We start from the raw sequence: 24132 nt of genomic DNA, 5'->3' as shown, positions 1-24132 counted from the left end.
GAGCTAACAAGCCTCTCACTCACACTTTTTTTTTTTTTTTTTTTCTCTCTTTCAATTTTTTCTCTCTCTTTTTAGGATTACGATGACCAGCGAGAATGGCCGCGGGACTCTGACCATTCGTGATGTGAAGGAAGCAGACCAGGGCGCGTACACGTGCGAAGCGATAAACGCAAAAGGCTTGGTGTTTGCCATTCCGGATGGAGTGTTAACCCTGACTCGTTTACCCAGTAAGAACAGCTCAACACTTATGATGACTATAAACACATTTATTACATTCAACTCGAAATATCAAGTTTGTTCACAGTTGATAGAGTTTATTACATTAATTAACATATTCATAAGCATAGAAAACAGAGCTCGGAGCTCTAAAGCAGGTCTTTCAATATCCTGTGTGGTCTGTCTGTCTGTCTGTCTGTCTGTCTGTCTATCTATCTATCTATCTATCTATCTATCTATCTATCTATCTATCTATCTATCTATCTATCTATCTATCTATCTATCTATCTATCTATCTATCTATCTATCTATCTATCTATCTATCTATCTATCTATCTCTATCTATCTATCTATCTATCTATCTATTTGTCTGTTGGCCATGTTATTATCGTTAAATAAGTATGTATGAAAACGTCTATGTCTCTGTTTCTCCTCCCAGGTAACTGCCCCGAAGGACACTTTAACTTGGGCAGTCAGTGTGCACCCTGCTACTGCTCCGGCATCACCAAGATCTGCCACAGCACGGGGCGCTACCGCAGCCAGATCTCACTGCGCTTTACCGAGGAGGAGAACTTTAAAGGTACTACACAAGATGGTGTTAATGACATGTTGATAGGGTTTGATGAAACGGGTTTGAAAAGGGGAAATAATTTTCGCTCTTTTTTCAACCACCCCCCCCCCCCTCTCTATCTCTCCCAGGTGTGAACGTGTCCTTCCCGTCTCGGCCAGGCACTCCTCCGCCTCTCTCCTCTACTCAGTTGATGGTTAATCCGGAGGAAGAGGAGCTCCAGCTGGTGGATTTGTCTCGCCGTTTCTTGGACCTGGAATCGTACTGGACTCTGCCACGGCAGTTTTTGGGCAGCAAGGTAATTTTCTACTTCTGCTTCATATGCACAAACACACAAACACACACACACACACACACACGCGCACGTGCGCACACACACATTTTTTATTTATTTTTATTTTTAATTAACTTTTTTTTTTTTTTTTTTTTTGATTACTTTTGGGGAAAACGTATCGACTTAAATAGATTGATTATACTGTACAGGTCACACTGCATGTAGCCATGTGGACTCTATAAGAACTCATTGTTGTCACCATGTTCAGATTCAGGTCATTCGTGCAAAAGCCTCGTCATGTGATCGTTACGGTTTACTCTCTGGTTTTCAGGTGGACTCTTATGGAGGTTATCTGAAGTATAAGGTGAGCTACTTGCTGCAGAGGGATGGCTCGGAGCCAGTGGACAAGCCTGACGTGGTCCTGAGGGGGAACGGAAACAGACTTGTATACCGCCGCGGCTCTCCCACAAACCCCAACGTTAAAAACCAGAGGGAGATCAAATTTACAGAGGTCGGTCCTTATGTACAGATTAGTCACACTCATAGGTTTTACATTAGCTGCCAGAAATACGGTAGAGATTTAATCCGAGTTCATGTAGACTTTGTGTGTCTGTGTGTGTGTGTGTGTGTGTTTGTTTTTTTTTTTTTAGGAAAACTGGCAACACAGCTCCGGGCAGCCGGTGACTCGCGCGGATCTCCTGATGACCCTGTCGAACCTGGAGAGCATCAGCATCCGCACAATCTATAACAACCGCATGGCCAGCGTAGGTCTGAGTGACATCGTCATGGACACCACCACCGCGGTGTTCAGCCTGCAGGGTCAGCCTAAAGACGTAGAGGAGTGCAGGTGTCCACCCGGTTACTCCGGCCTCTCCTGTGAGTCGTGCTTGTCCGGGTTCGAGCGGGTACCTGGTGGTCCTTACCTGGGCACCTGCGCCGGGTGTAATTGCCACGGCCATGCCAGTGCCTGTGACCCCATCAGCGGACACTGCCTGGTACATTTCGCCTTTAATTCTGTGTTTTTATTTAAATTCTGGGTTTTTTTTATTTTTTTTATTTTTTTATAATTCCTCTCTCTCTCTATCTTCTTTTTTCTTCTCTCAGAGTTGTCAACACAACACAGAGGGACCTCAGTGTGATAAATGCCGTCCCGGGTATTTCGGTGATCCCACTCGGGGTCGACCGGACGACTGTAAGCCCTGTCCCTGTCCTTACACAGAGACGTCTCGCAGGTTAGAGCTTCATATGACACTACACAGCAAATGACGGTTTATATATGAATTTCAATTTGACTATTTCTGTAGTTTGATTTCAAAAGAAATCAAACACTTGCTTTTCATTAGAAGGTGAACAGCTACAACACTTCATCTTTTATTACCTCACATTTCTTTTACTAAGCGATGAACTCAGTCCTGAGGAACGTGAGTAATGATCGTTCATGATGTCTCTGTTGAGAAGTGTTTGTTTCTTGTACAGGTTTTCGGACACTTGCTTCCTGGATGTCGACGGTCAGGCAACCTGCGATGCCTGCGTACTAGGCTACACGGGACGCCGCTGTGAGAAGTGAGTCCTTCACTCTCTTATTCTCGTTTTCAGTGCACACGCTGTGCAAAAAAAGAAAACTCGCCTATGTTGTGTTTTTTTGTTGTAGGTGTGCATCTGGGTATGTGGGAAGTCCACTGCAGCCTAACGGCAAATGCATTGCTCACAGTGCAGGTAGTACATGAGGACAGTTTTTATCAAATCTTTTAGTTTAACGCATAACACCTTCAACTCCTATCTGCTGTTTTATCAGCCATGTTCATCACAACCCTGCTAATCACACATTACATTATACTGTCCATCCATCCATCCATCTCCCCATCTATCTCCCCATCTATCTCCCCATCTATCTCCCCATCTATCTCCCCATCTATCTCCCCATCTATCTCCCCATCTATCTCCCCATCTATCTATCTATCTATCTATCTATCTATCTATCTATCTATCTATCTATCTATCTATCTATCTATCTATCTATCTATCTATCTATCTATCTATCTATCTATCTATCTATCTATCTATCTATCTATCTATCTATCTATCTATCCATCCATCCATCCATCCATCCATCCTGCTTATCTAATTCACTATCTATCTATCTATCTATCTATCTATCTATCTATCTATCTATCTATCTATCTATCTATCTATCTATCTATCTATCTATCTATCTATCTATCTATCTATCTATCTATCTATCTATCTATCTATCTATCTATCTATCTATCTATCTATCTATTCTGCTTATCTAATTCACTCCATCCATCCATCCATCTTATCATTCTATCCACCCTGCTTGTCTGTCTGTCCTTCTATCTTTCTTTTAGTCGACTTATACTGCTGCTATAATAGTTATCTCTGTCTGTGATGAATAAAGTGATATATTTTTTCATCCCCCTCTCCTGTCCTTTCTTTCTTCCTTTACCAGGCATAAGTCTGTAGCTCTGTGTATAATGGAAAGTGAATTATTTCTCCTGTAGTCATTTTACCCTTTTTTTTTTTTTTCCAGAGATTAAACAATGTGACAACAGAGGAACGATCAGTTCCAGCAGCATGCCGTGTAACTGCAAGGTAAAGATTTTTTATCTCCACTACCTAAAACCACCTGCGCTGGGCTTATCTCAATTTGCACCCGCACAACCCCGCATTTCACCTTGTTGCAGTGTATTTATCACGTTTGGTTTTTGTGCACGATGTTACGCAGGCCAACGTAGCTGGAACTTTGTGCAACGAGTGTAAGCCAGGATCCTTCCATCTGAATGCTGGAAATCCCGATGGGTGTTTGAAGTGTTTCTGCATGGGAGTGACCAAGCAATGTGCCAGCTCCACCTGGACCAGAGATCAGGTTGGTTATCGCTGATGCTTTTAATGGATTTTATGACACATAGTCTCGCCTCATGTATACATAAAGGTTCTGAGTTGTAGGCTCCATGATAAATCAATCAGGTGTATTAGCCAAGTGAGAAGTGAAATTTGGTTCCAGCTGTTGGAGACTCAGAAGTACAGACCATACGAGACAATACAAATTAAATAAGACCACAATATACAGAGTATATAACTGATGAGTTATGTTCTTAAGTTAATAAAGAAGTTACTTTAGAACTTTTGTACAATATACAGCAGCAATAGTGTGTGTAACATATAGGGGTGAAGTGATGAGTGACTTTTCTTATAGCACTTGTAGATATAAAGGACAACTTATAGAGTGGTTAAGATGTTGGACTTATGATCAGAAGGTCGTGAGTTCAAATTCTACCACCACTAAGCTGCTTAAGCGAGACCCTTAACGCTCAAGTGCTCAGTTAAATGAATGAGATAAATGTTAGTCACTCCGGATGCCAAATGTCACAAATGTAAATGTAAACTGAAGTGCTATAATCCTGAATTCTTGTTTCATAGTCCCGATTTTGAGGAAACACTTCATCCTATGCTACCATACAGATTGAAATTCACTCTTTATTATGCTCTAATGATGAACAGATCCTCTAGTGTCACGCCAGTAATGGATTGTTTCTGTTGTGTGTAAAGGTGCGAGGTGGCGTCAACGGGCAGCTCTTTTCGCTCGCCAACGAAGGAAATACTCGGTCGATCACCGAAGGCATTACTCAGAGAGGAGGCAGCGAGGTCGTCTTTCGCTGGTCGTACAACATTCCCAATGAGATCTTCTACTGGGTGCTGCCCGAGAACTTCCGTGGAGACAAGGTGAGAACCCACAAAGCTACAAAGACTCATCGCTGGCTGAAACCTGCTTTAAGTGCTGACAATTTTTTTTATGCTCCACGAAGGTGACTGCATATGGAGGAGAGCTGCTCTACAGGGTGCGTTATGAGACTCGCGGCTATTCTGTGGTGATCGAAAACAAGCCTGACGTGGTTCTCCAGGGCAACGGCATCTTCCTGGAGCACTACTCTCAAACCAATGCGCTGCCTCTAGTCCCTGGCACCATCAGCGTGCCTTTCCGAGAGGTGTGCTGGGAGCGCTACTTAATCATTTCAGTCGTATTTAAAAGCCTGTTTTTGAGAACCTGTGCCGTGTGCTGGTAAAATGATGCTTTTGACTTTGGAGTTGGCTTAAGTAGAAATGGTTTCTTCTAGTCGGCGTGGAGGAGAGCTGACGGACAGCCGTGCACTCGAGAGCACCTGCTGATGGTCCTGGCCGACGTGTCCGTCTTCATGATCAGAGCCACTTATGCGGACAACATGGCCGAGAGCAGGTGCGTTGTTATTTTTGTTTTCTTTCAGTATTTACAAACTTATGAATGACTAAAACTGGAGACTCCTTACATACATATTATGGATGATAAGATTCACCAATTGGTGCAACAGCATTAAAAAAAAAAAAAAAAGTGTGCATCGGATACAAGTACCCGATTAAATGATGTATTGTTTTCAACATATTTGCATCGGTGAAAAACGTTTTATTTATGTATAATTATTAGGAAATGCGCGATTCTTTTATTAATGAGAAAGTGACCAATAATTTGTGGCCAATATTTTTTTACATAGATTAAATTTCAGTCTGTTTTTCAAGCGCGTTCTTTCAGCACCACGCTGCTACGTGAATATGTTGCTATGGAGACTGAGGCGTGTCCTGAGACTCACATAGAATATGGGTTTACATGGCAGAGGTAGAGCTGCACCTTCCTAAATACAGAACAGGAAAAGAACGTATGGTTTTTATTTAATCTTGTTTTTCTTTAGCACTACAAAGGCCTGTTTGTGCTAGAAGTCGGAAGGCATAAAAGTCTCCTTGCCGAAAAATTCACAGGGTTTTTATAAAGTTATCAGGCTTAATTTTGAGAATGAGCCGTTACTAAACACTTTTGAATTGTTCATAGTTAACCTGTAGATAGAACCGTAATGACCAAGTTTATTTTCCGCTCATGCTCATGTTTTGTTTCTATGCAGCATTTCTGACATCCAGCTGGACATTGCGGTGCCACATTCCACGGGGAACGGGAGGGCTCTCGAGGTGGAGGAGTGCGCCTGTCCTCAAGGCTACAGAGGGCCGTCATGCCAGGTATAACCACCCCCTCCTTCAGCTCGAATCAAGACTGCATGGAATCATTGAGTCATTAAACCAGCACACTCAACAGGCCGAGGATTATTAGCTCTACGTACATGACCCGTTTCCTTTTAATCCGCTTCGGAATGCGGGTGGAGGTTCACGTCATCTCTGAATCATCAGATTTGCAGCGGCTCAAGATATCGCGCGAAATAACGCTTGCCAACATCTGAACCCTTGTTACCTTGACTTTTGCTTTGTTTGCAGGATTGTGATGTGGGATACATACGCACCAGCTCAGGCCTGTACCTTGGCACCTGTGAGAAGTGCGAATGCCACGGGCATGCCACTAGATGCGATTCAGAGACGGGCAGATGCTTGGTGGGTGAGCCATTCCTTTACACTTACACACACACACACACACACGCTTTCTGAAGCTGACTGGATTCTGGGTCTAGACGTGACTCACTGTCTCAGACTTTGCCGCTCTGTACAGCCCTGCCCATGACTTTGTGTAACATGTTAAGTAAATAATAAAACACGTTGGCATCCAGCCGTTCTAGAAAAATGTCGTTCAAGTCATAGCGGGACTTTTGATTTTACAGATATAAAAATAGATGCCATTGTGGCGGTACTAAGTGGCTAATGTGTCCTATAACTGATAGGGGGCGCACATGTCGCAGGCTATACCAAAGTTTGTTTGATCAAGATGGCAGACAACAGTGTTTGTAAGTACATGGAGCAGCGTGTTGTGATGAAAGTTCTTTTGAACGAGGGCATAAAACTCAGATATCTACAGAGGACTTGCACATAGCACAGTATGACGGTGGTATGGGAAACTTTTCAAAGATGGCCGTACGTCCATCAGTGGTTGTGGTGGTTCCCTAGTGATGAAGCGAACAAGCTGATAGTTCAGGCGTACTGACAAATCTTTTCAGGCATTAGTTGAACCCTGGGATGAGTGTATAAATGTAGCAGGGAAGTACATGAAAAATTAAATGCAGTTTCCACTCGTCGAAATCCGTATAAACACTAACGTCCCCGTTCGACGCCCCTTCGTCTATACGTAGTTACTCTTTAAACCACAAAGTTGACTAATTTACAGTAACAGCTGGTCCAGAAATGTTTTATTCCTCTTACACCACAGCAGCGATCGCACTTGAACATTTGTTAAAATGAAAATACTTTCTCCGTCTCTTTTGAAGTTAATATTCTGTCGAATAAACATCTCCTTACTCAGTTCAGTTCTTTCCTGAGGGTTCGCACTGGTCCAGCATAGTGTGTGATCACGGTCCTTTTTTTCCCCATTCCAGCAATGCCAGCACAACACAGCTGGGCCCAGATGTGAAATCTGTCATGTTGGTTTCTATGGCGATCCTGTGACTGGCGGGGTGGACGCTTGTAGATCGTGCCCTTGTTTTGGGCCCACCTCAGGAAGCAGGTCCGTCAAACCTGGCCATAGTGTCTTTAAAAATCTATCAGAATGCTTGTTCAGACTTTCTGATTATATGTTTTCTCTTTTTACTACAGTGAGACGAAATCCTGCTACTTAGACAGAGATGGACAGCCGACTTGCAACTGTCCTGTTGGATACACTGGAAGACACTGTGAGAGGTGAGAACTCTATACTTTGTCCTATTTAGTATTTAGAAAAGTATTTTAAGCTCAGTGGGGATACCGGGCTGGCCAAGCTGGATGTGGCGAGGTCTTGACCTCAGAGGTGGACTGTAAAGAAGAAAATGTAATTCGTCATTAGTGGCATCTACTTATCACCAACATACAGTTCACCATCAGTTTAACAGCAAGCAAAACATTTTGAGAGGAATAAATGATGGTAGAAACTTGAGACTCGAACTCGCCACATCACCCGTGTCCTTAATTGTGCTTTTCTTTTTACATTTTGGGCTCCTGATCATTTTAAAAGATTTCAGTGTTTGACTCATTTATATCATTCTATTAATAGATCGCTGTGCTGAGAGTAACATTGGAGTCTTTTTACATAAACCGAGTTGGTTAAGCGAAAAGTCTTGTCACAAAAATGATCACATTATAGCCATAATAAATCAGTACTTTAAATATTAAAATATTTTGGAAAGCAAAAATGTTTGAATTTGTACTCAAGTAAAGTTTAAAGGAAGCAATTTTACTGGAGAAACATTTAATCTAGTGTATCTTTACCAAAGAACATGGTTTATATTGAACCATACATGTATATACAGCTCCATTGCATTTCCTTACTGGGGAAAAAAATTCTTGCGTGAGGTTTGGTTTGTGAAAGTTGGTAAATCAATTGTCTCATGTAGCTTCGCTGTCTTTTGTTTGGGAGGTGCTTGGACCCCTTTTGGCACGCTTTTATTTTACTTTTCATTTGAGCGAATTTATGGGGTTTCAGATTGTGCCTGTTATGTATCCAAAATCTAAAAGAATTTGTCAGCACAAAGTCCACGTTTCAGATCCAGAACCAGAGGTGCAAGTGTGAAGTGAGAGTACTGGCGATGCAAACAGCTGGATAGAGTCTTCTCAGAGGAATGTGGTTATGTAGTTTATGGCAGTGCTGATAAAAGGCAGGGGTTGGACGGGAGCCAATATGGGAACAATCTCAACTAAAGGGAAGATGTTCTTTTATGGCCTAAAACTGCACACTTAAAAAGTCCCACTAGTCCATAAAGGGCGAAAGACTACTCCTTCACCAACACAAGGTCACAAACAACATAACCCTTGGCAAGACTAAAGGGTTTTCTTGGTAAACTTTCAGCCTCGAACCTGAACATGAGAAAACATGAACCGCTCCAAGTACTGGTTGAGCATGCTGAAGGACAACACATCTGACAAGAAGGAGTGTTTGAATAGCATTAGGATGCAGAAGAATTAAGCAGAAATTCTGGAAAAAACACCTTGAGAGCTGACTAAAGGTGTTGGTTGATGGCTCCACTGCATTTGACCTGATAAGTTTACAAAATCAAGTATTTTTATGATGTCACATACTTTCAGTGGTGGACACGTATACAAACCATGTCACTAAGTTAAAGTAGAGATACATTAGTTAAAAATATTACTCCAGTAAAAGTACTTAATTATTTGCCTTCAAATGTACTTGCATATTCAAATAACTATGATTTATAATGGATATACTGTCCCTATAATCATTTTTGTCACAATATTCTTTGCTTAATCTAGTCAATTCAATAAGCTTTTATTATTTATTAACTGTTTATGTGAAAAAAATAATGTTGCTCTTGACACCAATCTATCAATAGAATGATATTAATGAGTCAAACACTGGTTGATATCCATTAAAATTACCATGAGCCCAAAACCTTCTGAAAAATTGTGCAAATAAGGCTCATGTGGCAAAACAAACAGCATGTGGCATCAATGATTTGCCTCCAGAGGCAGCTCTTGTACTGTATAATGACCGCGGACCTGCTCCAGCTAAAACACAACCCGGAAAAACTATCGGTATGGATTTTTGCCAATTGTTCCAGCAAACAACTTTCGCTGCCGATTAATCGGATGACCTTTAGTTTTAATACTGGCTATCTTTTTGCTTTGTAAAACGTCTTAAACCAGTAGTGTCGAGGGGTCTCCTCTTCAGGTTTTTATTACAATCAAGAAGGAACCACACCTAATTCCACATGATTAATCAGTTACTCTTGGCTTTCAATAGACCCAGGCGTGGATTCTGCTTGGTTGGATTGATTGATTCGATTTGGTTAGCAGTGTGGGCTTTAAGTTAATGAACACGCTTTTCAAGAAAATGGGTTCTTCATCTTGCACATGTTTAAAAGAACACTTTTCTAATCTTTTTTAATGTTTTAGGTTCATTAGTCTTATAATAAGCGCTCTTTTTATATATTTTTTTTAAATTCCTACTATAGATGTGCCTCAGGATACACAGGCAACCCTGCACATGGACAAGACTGCACTCCAGGAAGCGGTATGGGTTGCTCGAGAATGTATTTTTATTTGTATTTTTTTTTTTGTACAGTAGGATGCTGCTCCATTAAATAGCTGGATGGAAGTGCATGAGGCTGGAAAAACATTAGAAATCAGTTTGCTTTTGAAGCAGCTTTGTTTAATTTCCTCTCTCACAAGTCTTTCCTGTAATTCTTTTAGCATTTGGCTCATCTCAAAGAGAGCGGGTTTAAGATGAGCCAGATATTAAGCAGGACTGTAAAAATCTGGTGTGTTTGTTTTGCATTGTGGCTCAGAATGAACTGAGATTTCCTGTTTGCAGGCCGATGCCAAAACTGCGACCAGCGAGGAAGCGAAGGCTGCGGTTCAGACGGGATCTGCCGCTGCAAGGCACGTGCACAAAACTATACAAACGTCTTTACGGTACCGTTTTGCCTCATATTGATAAGAAGCCCAGAGAAAGATTTTAGATCTCCTTTTCAACATGTAGATGAACGTCGAGGGTCCCTCCTGCTCCAGCTGCAAGCCTGGTGCCTTCCACCTCAGCCCTGCCAACAAAGATGGCTGCCTAGCATGCTTCTGCATGGGAGTCACTCAGCAGTGCTCCAGCTCATCCTTGTACAGAGATGTTGTAAGGCCTGCAGACAAAAGCCTTTTAGCTTTCACAATTTTACAACAAGGTTTGAACTAAGATTTCTCCTGTCTCTTGTCCTTAGATCACCACCGTGTTTGCCCCCGGGAACGTGAATGGCTTTGCACTTGTGAACCGGCAACGCACCAACCGCATCAGCACCGGATTCTCTGTGGAATTGTCCTCAGAGGGGACGCAGCTCTCCTTCACCAACTTCGACCACCACAGCCAGGAGCCCTACTTCTGGCAGCTACCCTCCAGCTACCAGGGAGATAAGGTACAGTCTAGTTTGTTTGTCTTTGTACCCTACAAACCTCCCATTTATTTCTCACTCGGACTGCCAGCTCTTCTGTCCTTATCCCGGGTGCTTGGAGTTGCTTTTTAGCCTCTGTGAAAGTGGGGAAAGTGGAGCATTTTGGATGTGTGTGTGTGGGGAAAAGTGGCAACAACTTGCTAGTTCGGTGTAATCTCATTTTAAAAGCCTGATTGAGGACACAATCAATCGTACCTGTGGTGCAAGATCTTTCATTGTGGGACCTTTACTTTAATCAAATATACACTTTTGGTACTTTATAGAAGCAGACTCAGATTAAACGATTGAAACGCTCACACAAGGTAAAGAAACTTGAGCGGAAAGCGTGTTTCTGACTTGTTGTGGTACTTTTTTAACCAGTTGTGGTGGTGAAACTTCTTTTTGTAACCATGCCGTGTTGCATGAAACGAATAACTATGCACTATGCAAAGTCAAAAGACAGTAGTAGAGTATCGGGCTGCATGGAAGTTCATTCATGTGATTTTAGTAGTAAGTAATTGTATGATCACAGCAAGCTCTGCATTTTATCCTCAGCACATGCTCATAAATCACATTTCACATGTACATCAAGGAAGTACCACCCCCACCCCCTCCAATTTCCTCCAATATTCAATCAATTGATATTTGTCTTTGGAAGAATGACAGACAGTCGCCCCATTCTTCCAATGTCATATTAGTGATGATCTTAGCCATTGCTCTTGTATACTTCCTCGTATATTTTCCTTAAGTGTCAATATTTGTAAAAAAAAATAAATAAATTGGGGGAATTTTTAAAATGACTTCAAAACACTTCACAAGAAGCCACCAAAAACAAGTGGTTTGTGAGAGGACTATATATTATTGGCAGGTCTGCAATAGTATCCATTGGTTTCATCCATTAAAGGTGTGATATATTTAGGAAACCAGGATCCCTTTACATTGCTAGAGGGACAACTGAGAAAGAGGCAGTCCTCATGATGCCTAAAGACCAAATGTTTGTCCTTGTCACTTTGGTCTGGAGTGAAAACTAGTAACATTTTGCATGAAGTTAATGTAGGTAATGGATGGACTTGAGTTAATAGAGTTGAGTTCTTCCATGTATTGATGTTCCCTGAGTTGACGCACAGTTCTGCATGTCCCGTTGTGTGCACGCCATTGGAATGCTCTTTGGATTTCAAATTGTCATTAGCCCTGGGTCATTCTGATTTCTGTCCATTACTCCCACCTTCCCAAAGTCGTACGGCGAAGACGTGCGCACACTCGATGATGAAATCTGGGAGCTCATCAGCAACTTCTCGCAGGGACCGCCTGCCTCGTTGTTCTCACCGTCTTTACGGTCTACTTCCTCAAATCCCATCCGAACCGCCGGTTCGGCAGATGTTTCAGGTGGCCCCGCTGCTCAGTTCCCCCCTTCAGCCTTACAAGCCTCTGTGCGGGCCTCTGGGCCTCACCCTGGTGCCCCAGGCCATTCCCCTCACCTTAACACACGCAAGGTATTGAATAGTATTTCAGGTGGTTTTCTTCGATTTTAGCTTTCAATTTATTTTTAGGTATTTTATGTGATAATATTACTCTGCATTGGTTTGATGCTGGTTTGGGGTGTTGGTCTTGCTGACAGGATAAGCTCAGAAAAACCACAATGGAACCGTCTGATGCTGCTCCGCCCGGCTCCTCAAATAAGGTAGTCATCCATGGCATGTGAAAATCTTGGAGTACCACCCTCTGGAGGAATTCCTGAAGCTTAGCGGTGCCACCCAGTCTTTTAAACCCATTAGAGCCATTCAGACTCAAGTTAATGTTTAAGAGAACGTGTTCTTAGTATAGTGAGTAGCAAAAAAAATGTGGTTAATCAGTTATTTTCCTTCTGATTGTGAGAAACTTGGGTTGCAAGGGTTCATCAGTCTCAGTGGCCTTAGGGTGGTCATTTTGTGGTACTCTATATTATTTGTGGAGTACCTTTTTGTAATGGTATTTTTGGCACCACAACTAAAACATCACTAAACATCTAAGTCCTCTTATCTTAACACAAGATTGTTTAGTCCCCCCCGTACCCCACCCCCTGCAAGTTGATTAGCCGTTAGCAAACTGAAAACCTGTTCTCTGTTGATTAGCATTTATTTTTTTGCCTTGCTGTCCTGCAATGCTTCTCTTTTTCTTCCTATCTGTTGTCTGCTCATGTTCTGGCACCATTCACTCTCCGTGCCCTTCAGTACTCTCTGGTCTACAAAGGTTTTAGCTCACGCTCAGAGGAGGTGCTCTTCTGGAAGCTTCCTGAGAAGTTTAACGGGGACAAGGTAACTAGTGCTTGGTGGAACCAGGGCAGAGTGCTGATTCATACTCCTGCTGCATTTTTTTTCCAGATTGTTGTAGTCCATGTGTTAAATAAAATCCCTTCATGATTCAGTTGATATAGAGTTCAGCTGATATACGAGATGTGTTCATGCAGGAATAGATGCAGCAGTGGAATTCAGAATTCCTCGTTTTGCCATATAGTGCCATATAGTCACTTCTACTAATTTAAGAATATATTTGGTTTTCAATGACGCATGAATGATATTTAATCCCTTGTGTATGGCATATTAAGCTTTCAACAAATATGATTGTGTCCATATGAGCTCCTGGATTATGTAATTATTAAGTCCAGTTGCCCTTTTTATTTTTAGAGTGATCATTTTATTTTATTTTTTTTACTTTACCAGGTTCCTGCCTATGGAGGAAAGCTCAAGTACACCATCACGTATGTGCCAGGCCCAAGGGGCGCTCCGATTGATGATGTAGATGTTCAGATCATTGTAAGTAATTTCATACAATAATACTTTTGTGTTTTTCGACTGCAAGACTCGTCAAATTCGCCATGCTATGACAACCAAAATAATAGTTCAACGCTATCGTGTAAAGTACCGAGGTGTTTCTGTATTTAATTTAATTGACAGTGTATTTAATTCAAAAGACAAAAGGATTTCGTTTTGACCTTATAGCACTCGTTCTTCTTCCCAGGGTAATGACATCACCCTCGTAGCTCGCCAGGACTGGAGACGGACGCTGGGCACGAGAGAAACCCGTAACTTCGAGTTCGTCTTCCGTGAGGTGAGATAAACCCAAGATATTACAGATGCAATTACTCGTGTGTGAAACGCTTGACCGAGTTTCTTCTGTCTCATGATGTTCTGCAGGAGTACTGGCAGCGTCCCGACGGCATGCCCGCAACCCGAGAGCACCTGCTGATGGTGCTGGCTCACATGGACGACATCCTGATCCGAGCTTCTTATTACACAGGCATGCGCTCGTCCAGCATCTCGGGGGTGAGCATGGAGATCGCCGTACCTCACTACACCAGCCTGGGCCGAGCTCTGGAGGTTGAGCAGTGCCGCTGCCCGCCCGGGTATCAGGGCCTGTCTTGCCAGGTATGACAAGTTCTGTGTCATAGCAGAGCGATAGGGCTAGAAACTGCCATGTCTTCGCTCCACCAGATTCTGACCTTCTGGTGAATTTTAGGACTGCGCTCAAGGCTACACTCGTACAGGTGGAGGACTTTATCTCGGTCACTGCGAGCTGTGTGAATGTAACGGACATTCAGACACCTGCCACCCTGAGACCGGCGTCTGCACGGTACGGTTTGTCTCCACTAGTCTTAAGCTTATTCTAACATTCACCCAGTACTGCTCTATGAAGTCTTTGAGATCTTTTGGAGCTGTTATTTTTTCATTGAGTTTCTCTCTCTTCATGTTGACAGGGCTGCCTGCATAACACCATGGGTGAGATGTGTGACCAGTGTGCTGCAGGGTTCTTTGGAGACGCCAGTGCTGGAACCCCGGAAGACTGTCAGCCCTGCGCTTGTCCTCATACTGACCCAGAGAACCAGTTAGTCCCATTTTAAACAAACACTTTTATATTAATTTTTTTGTGGCTGGAAAAATCCTGCGATCGCAAAAGGACCCGAGTGTAAACCGTTCCGCACTTTCGAAAACCTGGTTCTCTCCAAACATTGATTTGCCTTCTTTCCATTTCTTTCCAAACATTTTGACAGCTGCCATTCAATGTGTGTGGAAATCCAATGTAGCTAGCAAGGGAAAAATCTGTCACAGTTGGCAAAATTGAGTACTTGCAGGAAAGAGTTCATCGCCAAGCGCATACAACATTTTTGGCATGCTTTTGGTGCAATATGTTTATGGATTGTTCCAGAGTTGAGGACGATTGAGATGGTTTGGTCGAGTGCTTAGGACGGACATGGGATGAAGGAAGGCAGGAGGAAAAGAGGAAAGCCAACGAGAAGGTTTATGTGGTGAGAGAAGACACATGCCGGGTGGTTTATTTGAAAGAGAAGATCTGGAATAGCTTGCTATACATCTCTGACCTCAACCGTATTGAACACCTTTGGGATAAATTGAAACGCAGAGTGCACCCCAGGCCTCCTCGCCGACATCAGAACCTGACTTTACTAACGTGTTTTTGGCTGAAGGAACACAAATCTAAACTCCAAAATCGAGTGGAACAAAAAAATGGAGTGTATTATTACAGCAAAATGTGGAATCAGATGCCTAAAAAGCACATACCAAACTTATGGTCAGGTGTCTACAAACTTTTGTCCTTACAGTATATAGGAGTGTGATCTATCTATGGTTTTGTTTAGATTTTCGCCCACTTGTGAGAGTCTGGGGAACGGAGACTACCGGTGTACCGCCTGTCAGACAGGCTACATGGGCCAGTATTGTGAGCGGTAAGCTGACACACTCTTACTCCTGAGCTGTGTGTGTTTATGTGCATATATTGTAAATGAAATCATTTTAATTGATTTAAAAAGATCAATTAAATCGTCCTTTTTTTTTTTTTTTTTTTTTTAAACAGATGTGCACCTGGATATGTTGGAAATCCAAACCAGAGAGTCAAATGCCGGCCATATGATGGTGAGTGTATTCTTCAAACAGTCCTTTACAACAAAATGCAATATTTTTTACGATGAAGTGCTACTGTATATCACTGAAAGGAAGTTATTTTCCAGCAGCTGCCCCTCTGGTGGTGAGGGTCTACCCTGAGAGGGTACAGGTGTCTCAGGGCAGCTCGGTCACCCTCAGGTGCCAGGGATCCGGACCTCCACCACACTATTTCTACTGGACACGTGATGCTGGCCGTCCGATCTCCAGCTCGGCCGAGAGACGCAAACAAGGTACTGTAGCTGCTGCAAACGGTTGATTTATTCTTCACTCATTCATCTGCAGTCTGTACATTTGAACTAATAAGCTATTGAACCTATTTGTTATTGCCTACAGGAGAAGAGCTGCATTTCTCCAGCGTGCAGACTAGCGATGCCGGCGTGTACACGTGCACCTGCAGAAATCAGCTCAACACCAACCGCAGCCAGGCTGAGATCATTATAACAAGTAAAGTCTGAGTTAAAGCCACGGTTTAGAGATTAAATTCACATTAAAGCCTACATACGTTCTATACAATGGCAACATTTAGTAACTAATTGGCAATAGAAAGTCTAACAAAGTGGTCTCATTATTTTACTAACTTTTTTTTTAATAGAGGTGCGTACAGGACTGCCCTCTGTTTCCTCCCTAAAAAATAAAACTCGCTCTCTTGTTCCACCAGGAGAGTAAAAATCGCTCACTCTCGCCCCCATGAGAGTAAAATAGGAGAAAAATTTGCCTTCATGAGAGTAAAAATCACCCTCATTGACCTCCTTTTGCCACAAGTATAAAAATTGCCCCCTCTCATCTCCATGAGAGAAAAATTGCCCTATCTTACCTCCACCAGAGTAAATTTACCCTCTCTTGTTTTTCTGACTCACAAATTGCCCTCTCTTGACTCCATGAGAGTAAAAATCACCTTCTCATGTCTGTATCAGAGTAAAAATCAGCCTTTCTCACCTCTCTGAGAGTAAAAATTGCGCTCTTAGTGGAAATGCGAGTCTACCTCTATTGCTTTCTGACAGTACAACCAATTTTTACATTTATGGCAATTGGCAGACGCCCATACCAGAGCGACTTACAACTGAGCAGGAGGGTTAAGGGCTCAGCAGTGGCAGCTTGGTGGTGGGATTTGAACTTGTGACGTTCCGATCCAAAGAATTAAAAGTGGCATTTTCATGTACAACTAGTTTCAGACTATGATGCAATAATAGAAAAAAATGAATACTTACATACAGTATATATAGGAGGAAACTGTAAATCTGTGATAAATACAGTCTCTAATCACATCTCCGTTTCTTTTCAGCTTCTCCCACCAAACCCATTGAGGTGTTTATTGAGGAGCCTAAATTCCAGAACGTGATTCATGGAGCTACAGTGAACTTCATCTGCACAGCCAAGAGCAAAGTAGGACTTTCTTTGTTCCCTGCATTTTGGTTCTTCATCTTTCATTCCATTATAGCAGGTTTGTTGCAGTTATAGAAAAGTAGATTTGCTTTTTTTAATATGCCTGAATCTCTCACAGTTCCCGGCCTACACGCTCGTGTGGACGCGTCAGGGCAGCGGTAAGCTCCCCGACCGCGCCATGGACTTCAATGGCATCCTGACCATCCGCAACGTTCGGCCCGAAGACGCTGGCGTGTACGTGTGCACCGGCTCCAACATGTTCGCCATGGACGAGGGCACTGCCGTCCTAAACGTCCCAGGTTCGTGACTGGCATCGCTCACTTAGTCAACGTTCTCTACGCTCCCTCAAGCTCCAGCTCTCAGTTTATCTTCCTGTGCATGACAGCTGCATGTCCTCTTCTGCTCTTTTTTTTTCCTTTCTTTAAGCATGACTTTTTTTTTTTTCTTCCCACTAATGTTCCTCTGGCAAGAAATGACTTTCCTGCTCTGGTTTGATCTGTGTTCCCTTCGCATACTAATCAAACCGCTTCGGCTTCCTCTTGTAACAATACAGCTTGTGAATGATTGAGTGGGGGGGGGTGTAATCGAATCCTTTTTACAAAGACACCCGTGTTTTCGTCATCACATCACAAGTGATTCAAATCGATCCAATCCTGATTCAAATCGCTCATTTTTGTGGGGCAAGCAGTTATTTGTCACTTTGTACTGTTTTAACGACAATCAAGACACTAGAACTAGTCGCTTTTCAATTTTATAAAATATTGAAACAAACTTAAAATCGCTATTAGTCCTGAGATCTTGGTGTTTGCAAAACACTATTATTTAATCTCTTCATTCTGTTACTCTTCTACGCAAATTCCTGCGTTACAATATTTACATTACAAGGTTTACTTTTATTATTGCTGATGGGGTCCAGTTATGAGTTATATCTTCACGCACATGTCTTCAGCGTTTGTACCGATATGACTATAATGCACTATAGAGGCTTCATAGCTGCATAGGATTCTTAGCTTAGACTTGTTTTTAGCATGAGGAGCAGCAATAAGTCCAGCTCAAGTATCCTCAGTTTGTGTTAACCACCAAAGGTGGAACTGAAATACTATATACTATATGGACAAAAGTATTGTAGACCTGACATTCCCAGCTATATATGGTTCTTCCGTAAACTTTTATCACAAAATTGGAGGCACACACTTGTGTAGAAATGTTTGGACCCAAACCTGTACCAGCAGGACATTTTTCCTCTATACTCAAAGTGAGCTATATGAAAATATGGTTTAGATGGGATCTCAATCTTATTGACTGAACCCCAGATCTCCTCACCTCACCTAAATCAGTCCCCGACTTTATTAACATCCTTGTGGATGACTGATCACAAAATCTTCACCAACACCCTCCAGAATTTAGTGGAACATCGACCTGGAAGAGTGGGAAGAATTATAACGCCCCTACGTAATTTATAGTCAGTCCACAAACTTTTGTCCATGTAGCATATTTGAGAAAAGCGAGATGCAGCAAAGGAGTCCGCTTTAAACCAAAATCTTTTGAATAGCAAATAATGGGATGCGATATATTCGGCTACCTCGGGGCTCAGGAACTCGTTTACAGTATGTGCATAACCCAACTCTGAATACAAGGAACTTTCTCAGTAAAGATCAGTGTACATTTTCGACCACAAAACAACTCTCAGACATCGCACAAATCGTTCTTGTACATCCTGTCACTGATAGCGGTGAAATAACCATGGTGTCGGGTTCCTTGCTGATTGTAGCCATTTTTGGTGGTGGTGGTGGTGTATTTGTCGGGGGTCTTCTTCACTAGCCTGGTGTTTCTCTCGGGGCTTAAGGAGTGGCATTGGCAGCTGTCATTTATCTTGAGGAAGCATAGTGACGATCAGTGTCTAAGAAAGTCTGCTGGCCAGGAGGACTTGAGGACTGCAACTGTTTCAGCTCATACCACTGGAAACCATGTGATCACTACTGTTTTTGTACAACTGAAATGAATGAATGTTGTTTTTTAATGGTGCTATATCCAATGCAGCAGGATGAATATTTTATCCACTAGGACTGTAAATCACATTTACATCAGATGTTTTTCGAATATCACCCAATGTTTTTTGTATCAAGACGCTTTGTTTTATACTTTAATATTCTCTGAATGATTTCTGGTTTTTATTCCTTTATCATTTAAATGTTATTAATCTAATCATATATCATGAGGCATATTTTTTATAGTTTTTTGATGGATGGATTCATGGAAGTAAATCTGGTTAGAATAAATTTTTATACTATAATGTGCCCTAGTTATATTTTAGGCCATTTATTTTGATGTCACTTTGATTTTTATATATATATATATATATATATATATATATATATATATATATATATATATATATATATATATATATATATATATATAATATTTCCTCTCCTGATTTGGTGCTCATTATTTTATTTTTTTCTAGTTTTGGTTTTAATTTTTTGTGTATTTAATTTTGTACGAAAAATGTTTCCCGGTGCTTTAATTTCGGACCAAAAAAAGTCAAATGCTCATTTTCCTGTGTATTTTATTTATCTCATTTGTGAAATAAATGTATAAATAATTCTAATAAATGCATCAATTAAAAAAAGGAAATCAAAATAAACACCGAATGATGTGAAGGCAGATTTTTGTAACTTGGATAGACTGAGATCAGTCACAAGCTGTATTAAGAAAAAACGTGTGCTTGCGTGTGTGTGTGTGTGTGTGTGTGTTTCTGTTTGCGTGTGTGTGGAGCATATTCCATATAATTTTCTACTAACCAGCATGTTTTTATAATGTTGAACATTCCCTGTGTGCTTATTCACTACCTTTGTTACGGCCAATTTCCTCTTGCTGTGTTTTTCTAAATGGATTTGCTTTTATTTATTTAATTTTATTAAATTTTGTTACCTTAACGTTTTGATTTTATTTATGTATGTTCCCAAAAATTGAACTCTCTTTTGCTGAAAATATCTGAATAATGAATATTCGAGGGTTTTTTTTTTCTGCCCCTATTTTATTTCTATCTTTATATGTACCTTTTGCCCAAAATTCCTTTCACCAGAAGCAGGATGGAAAACACAGGCCGGCAGAATAGCATTCGTCACTCCAACCGAACAAATGCTAACCGTAGCTAACGGTTTCCTTATTGTTAACTGTTTGTCATTATATTTATATATATATATATATATATATATATATATATATATATATATATATATATATATATATATATATATATATATTCATTTGCTGGCTAATGAATATATATGGGTATTTATATATGCACAGCATATATAAATCCTAGCTGGCAAAAGTTAACTGTTTAACTTGGTTTTAACAGACGTGAACACCTGTATGTGTGTGTACTCTGGTCCGCATTGGGTCAAGGTCATCTTCCAAGTCGAATTTTATTTATTTGGATAACTTGTACAAAATCCTCCTTACCTTAGTATGGACCTGGAATCCTTTGACTGCTAGATGTCCTTAAAGAAGTCTTAGTAAAACTTGAGTAAAAGAAACAATCCCCTTGCTTATGAATGACTTAAGAACTAGACTATGTGGACAAAAGTATTCCAGACAGACAACACAGGACCGTGCAAGACAACACAAGACAGTGCAAGACAAAACACAAAATAAAAAAAAAATAGCTCCACCAGTAAACCTGTTGTAAAGAGACGTAAACAGTAACAAAAATGTAAACAAAATGTTGCGCAAAGAGCAATAGCAGCAATTTATAAAAGATGCAAAAAATGGCATGTAAACAGTTTATGGTAATGAAGTGATGTCATGTGAGTGGCTATTTGAAGCACACTTCAAATTCCAGTGGAACATCTTCCTGGAAGTGTGTGGGTTATTAAAAGAGCTCATGTGGAATAGGATTTAGAGCACACATGAATCTTATAGTCAGGTGTCCACAGACTTTTGCCCATATAGTGTGTATTTAAATAATTTATGCATATAGACCTTTTGAACGAAAGAGCTTTTTTATAGTTAATATCTCCACTAGAATGGTGGGATTACACTTATGCTCCCAGCTTATGGTTTTACTTAAAAGTAATGAGGAACATATCTATATATGTATAAGATGGGATCTATATTAGTCATTATATCCATATATAGAAAGTATTATTTATTTTACTCATCTAATTAAAATATCATTTAGTATGATTGAGATTTGAAAATGAGTAGAAGAGTCCAATTTAAAAGCTCTTGGATTTTTTGGGAAGACCTAAGAACCCATTTTTCCTCTCTTGCTCTGGAGACTTACCTCTCGGTGTTTTTACATGTCCACCATTTACAGACGGAACTAAGGCTGAGATGATTTTCACAGCCTATGAAATGTTTGAAGGACATAGACAGCGTAAGTCTACATGCTGATCTCCATCCCAGTGGTGGACTTCCTCTCTGTCTCTCTACACCACTTCTGCATGCAACAATCATTTTCTCGTTAGCATGACTCGACTAGCTCAAGTAATGCCTGTGCAAGCTCAGTCCATCATCCAAGTCCAGGCAAATGAGTCGTTTCAGAAACGTGCATTGATATACCCCAATGATTGTGCAGTGCAACCTGAACCTGAATCACAGCAGCTTTCAAAGAAAATGAATCACCATTTTCTGACCAATCAGATTCCAGTATTCAAGGATGCACTGGATTAAACAATACAGCACATGCTTTTATCCTGTTCCCCAAGGACTTGGTGACTTGCACATGTTGTACTTACTTGACTTTATTAAGCTTTTGGCTGTTAGTCCAATAGGATTTCATGTTTCTGCCACCGGGAGATTTCTTTCTGTTGTATACCATTATGTGGACATAAAAGCATGCAAGATCTCATAGATCATTAATAATAATATATAAATGGTTATTGTGTGTAACACATTTATAACATTCCATATAATGGAAAAAAAAAAAAAGAGAGGAATCTCCCATAAACTATATACATGCTTTATACACACCGGATGCATAAATAGGGCATCCACCACCGTGCTTCAAATATCGAATTTTTTTTTGTCACTATCTCCAGTCACAGATCACCATCATCACCAAAAACTTACACATATACCCACCATATAATGACGATACTCCTGTTCTAAAATTAGCATCAATAAGAAGTATAGCAGCATATGTGTTCTAGACACTGAGCTTACACAGGAGCATTGTCTTACTTTTCCTTCTATGCCCTGTCAGAATTTCAGAAGATGGATTCTGGGGCTTGATGCCTACCTGTTCTTGCCCGAATGGCAGTCTGGCTGTTTGGGTCTCACTCTGCTTGGCACTTTTCATAATTTTCATATAGCCTTGTTGGTCGGCCTGATTTGATGACTTCAGATCAGAAGGCCATGAATTCAAAACCCAGCAGCACTGAGCTGCCACTTCTGGGCTCTTAAACCTCAATCGCTCAGCTGGATAAATATGATAATTTTTAAGTGCTGATTTGACTCAACCTTTCTCCCATCATCTTTACACTAAGTATAAGAACGCTCATATTATTGTATTAGTATTTTATTAGATCACTTTAGATACTCCTTTCAGCTCCTTAGAGGCATCACAATGTTCCGAATAAGCGCGACGTTCGGAACCTGCAAGACACTTCCCACCTGCCAAAGCTTCCAAATATTTCCTAGTACCCCTCACATCTTTCCTCTGATCTATGACATTTCTACCTTTCTTGTACGAGATTAACCGGTCTTTGCTCACTGTAGCTGGCGAACTATCGGTCAAGATCCAGCCACCCGTCCGCACGGTCCAACAAGGCCAAAGTGCTGAGTTCCGCTGCACCGCCACTGGCAACCCACCACCTTCAGTTGAGTGGACAGGTAAGAACCTAGTGTTGAAAATCCTCATGTATGAGAGTTAAGATTTTTTTTATTTCACAGACATAGTTCTATACAGAATACAACTTGCATTGGAACATAAACCTTTCCGGCTGCTCCGAATATTGTGCATTAGTTAAAAGGAAACTATAAATAACAGTTAGTTACAGTGGTAGTTACAAATGGTGTAAATATATTTAGATGTTATAAATATCTGTATTGAATGTAATGAAGTACAACAATAACAGGGTAAGGGGCTTCTGCAAATCCAGAATTAACTATGAAAACATTCATCATAAGAACTTCAAATGAACTTTTGAATTATGAGAAAGCGCAACCAGGAGATGTTTAGAAATAGAACACCAAAAAATCATTCTTATCTGAACAAGTGCAGATGTGGAATATGTTTGTCAAGATATATAATCAAAGGCTTGTGTATGTGTGGGGGTGGTTTATTTGAGAAGGCTGTTTGAGGTGCTCCGAATGTTCCTTTCACTACTGTACAGAACCAAGACATGCTAAAGCGAGGATATTTCGCATTACAAGTCGATCAAGTACAAGCCAAGTTTTACATTTCATAGAAGAACGTGTTTGGTAGGCAGGTGTCTACCTCTGAACTAGTGGTGCAGAACCTGTTGAGACCTGTTAGGCAAAAGGTGATTTTTCCTGGTGGAGTGACCTTTAGTCATGGGGGGGACACCTGAAAGAACATCAGGATGTTATCAGCAATGTTCTAAAGGTTCTGAAAAGGGAAAGCGACATATGGTGAAAGATCAGCAGGTAGATAGGTAGGGTGTAGTCAAGACTGGATTTGACAGGCTAAATCTCGTAGTGTTTTCAAAGCTGCTCTTAAAACATTTCTTCAGGATAATTTTCAGGTGATGCATGTATGATGTTTATCTTGTTTTGTGTGCGTGTTCTTTTTAAATGTTTGTAAAGTGCTTTAATATGTTCTTTTAAAAGGCACTATTTCAAATGAAGATTATTATACACTATTATTATTAGAGGGACAGCGCATGTAGGATGTTTTGT

General features: G+C 41.0%; 1 protein-coding gene across 40 annotated transcripts in view; it reads left to right on the top strand.

Annotated features, from left to right (window-relative positions):
- The window catches only part of hspg2 (heparan sulfate proteoglycan 2), a 95835-nt gene that overhangs the window by 40217 nt on the left and 31486 nt on the right, over positions 1-24132 (top strand). For 15 of the 40 annotated variants that reach the window (XM_083570683.1, XM_083570660.1, XM_083570657.1 and 12 more), the window contains 38 exons: positions 76-227; positions 656-796; positions 916-1082; positions 1390-1569; positions 1709-2053; positions 2163-2290; positions 2535-2621; positions 2710-2774; positions 3610-3671; positions 3805-3945; positions 4629-4802; positions 4886-5065; positions 5195-5313; positions 6008-6119; positions 6372-6485; positions 7418-7545; positions 7635-7718; positions 9983-10041; positions 10342-10409; positions 10510-10650; positions 10736-10927; positions 11227-11265; positions 12178-12435; positions 12561-12623; positions 13153-13236; positions 13642-13734; positions 13940-14029; positions 14116-14346; positions 14438-14551; positions 14676-14803; positions 15573-15659; positions 15788-15846; positions 15942-16106; positions 16210-16320; positions 17159-17259; positions 17378-17558; positions 21587-21646; positions 22990-23103. In XM_083570683.1, coding sequence (XP_083426809.1) covers positions 76-227; positions 656-796; positions 916-1082; positions 1390-1569; positions 1709-2053; positions 2163-2290; positions 2535-2621; positions 2710-2774; positions 3610-3671; positions 3805-3945; positions 4629-4802; positions 4886-5065; positions 5195-5313; positions 6008-6119; positions 6372-6485; positions 7418-7545; positions 7635-7718; positions 9983-10041; positions 10342-10409; positions 10510-10650; positions 10736-10927; positions 11227-11265; positions 12178-12435; positions 12561-12623; positions 13153-13236; positions 13642-13734; positions 13940-14029; positions 14116-14346; positions 14438-14551; positions 14676-14803; positions 15573-15659; positions 15788-15846; positions 15942-16106; positions 16210-16320; positions 17159-17259; positions 17378-17558; positions 21587-21646; positions 22990-23103 — 4817 coding nt within the window. The remainder of the gene's footprint in view (positions 1-75; positions 228-655; positions 797-915; positions 1083-1389; positions 1570-1708; positions 2054-2162; positions 2291-2534; positions 2622-2709; positions 2775-3609; positions 3672-3804; positions 3946-4628; positions 4803-4885; positions 5066-5194; positions 5314-6007; positions 6120-6371; positions 6486-7417; positions 7546-7634; positions 7719-9982; positions 10042-10341; positions 10410-10509; positions 10651-10735; positions 10928-11226; positions 11266-12177; positions 12436-12560; positions 12624-13152; positions 13237-13641; positions 13735-13939; positions 14030-14115; positions 14347-14437; positions 14552-14675; positions 14804-15572; positions 15660-15787; positions 15847-15941; positions 16107-16209; positions 16321-17158; positions 17260-17377; positions 17559-21586; positions 21647-22989; positions 23104-24132) is intronic. The other 25 variants (XM_083570681.1, XM_083570671.1, XM_083570678.1 and 22 more) reach the window with 7 other exon arrangements.

This window comes from Silurus aristotelis, assembly GCF_946808225.1.
Source record: "Silurus aristotelis genome assembly, chromosome: 19".
Taxonomy (NCBI): domain Eukaryota; kingdom Metazoa; phylum Chordata; class Actinopteri; order Siluriformes; family Siluridae; genus Silurus; species Silurus aristotelis.
Note: the sequence above shows the minus strand (reverse complement) of the source record. Positions and strands in the feature narration are given on the sequence as shown.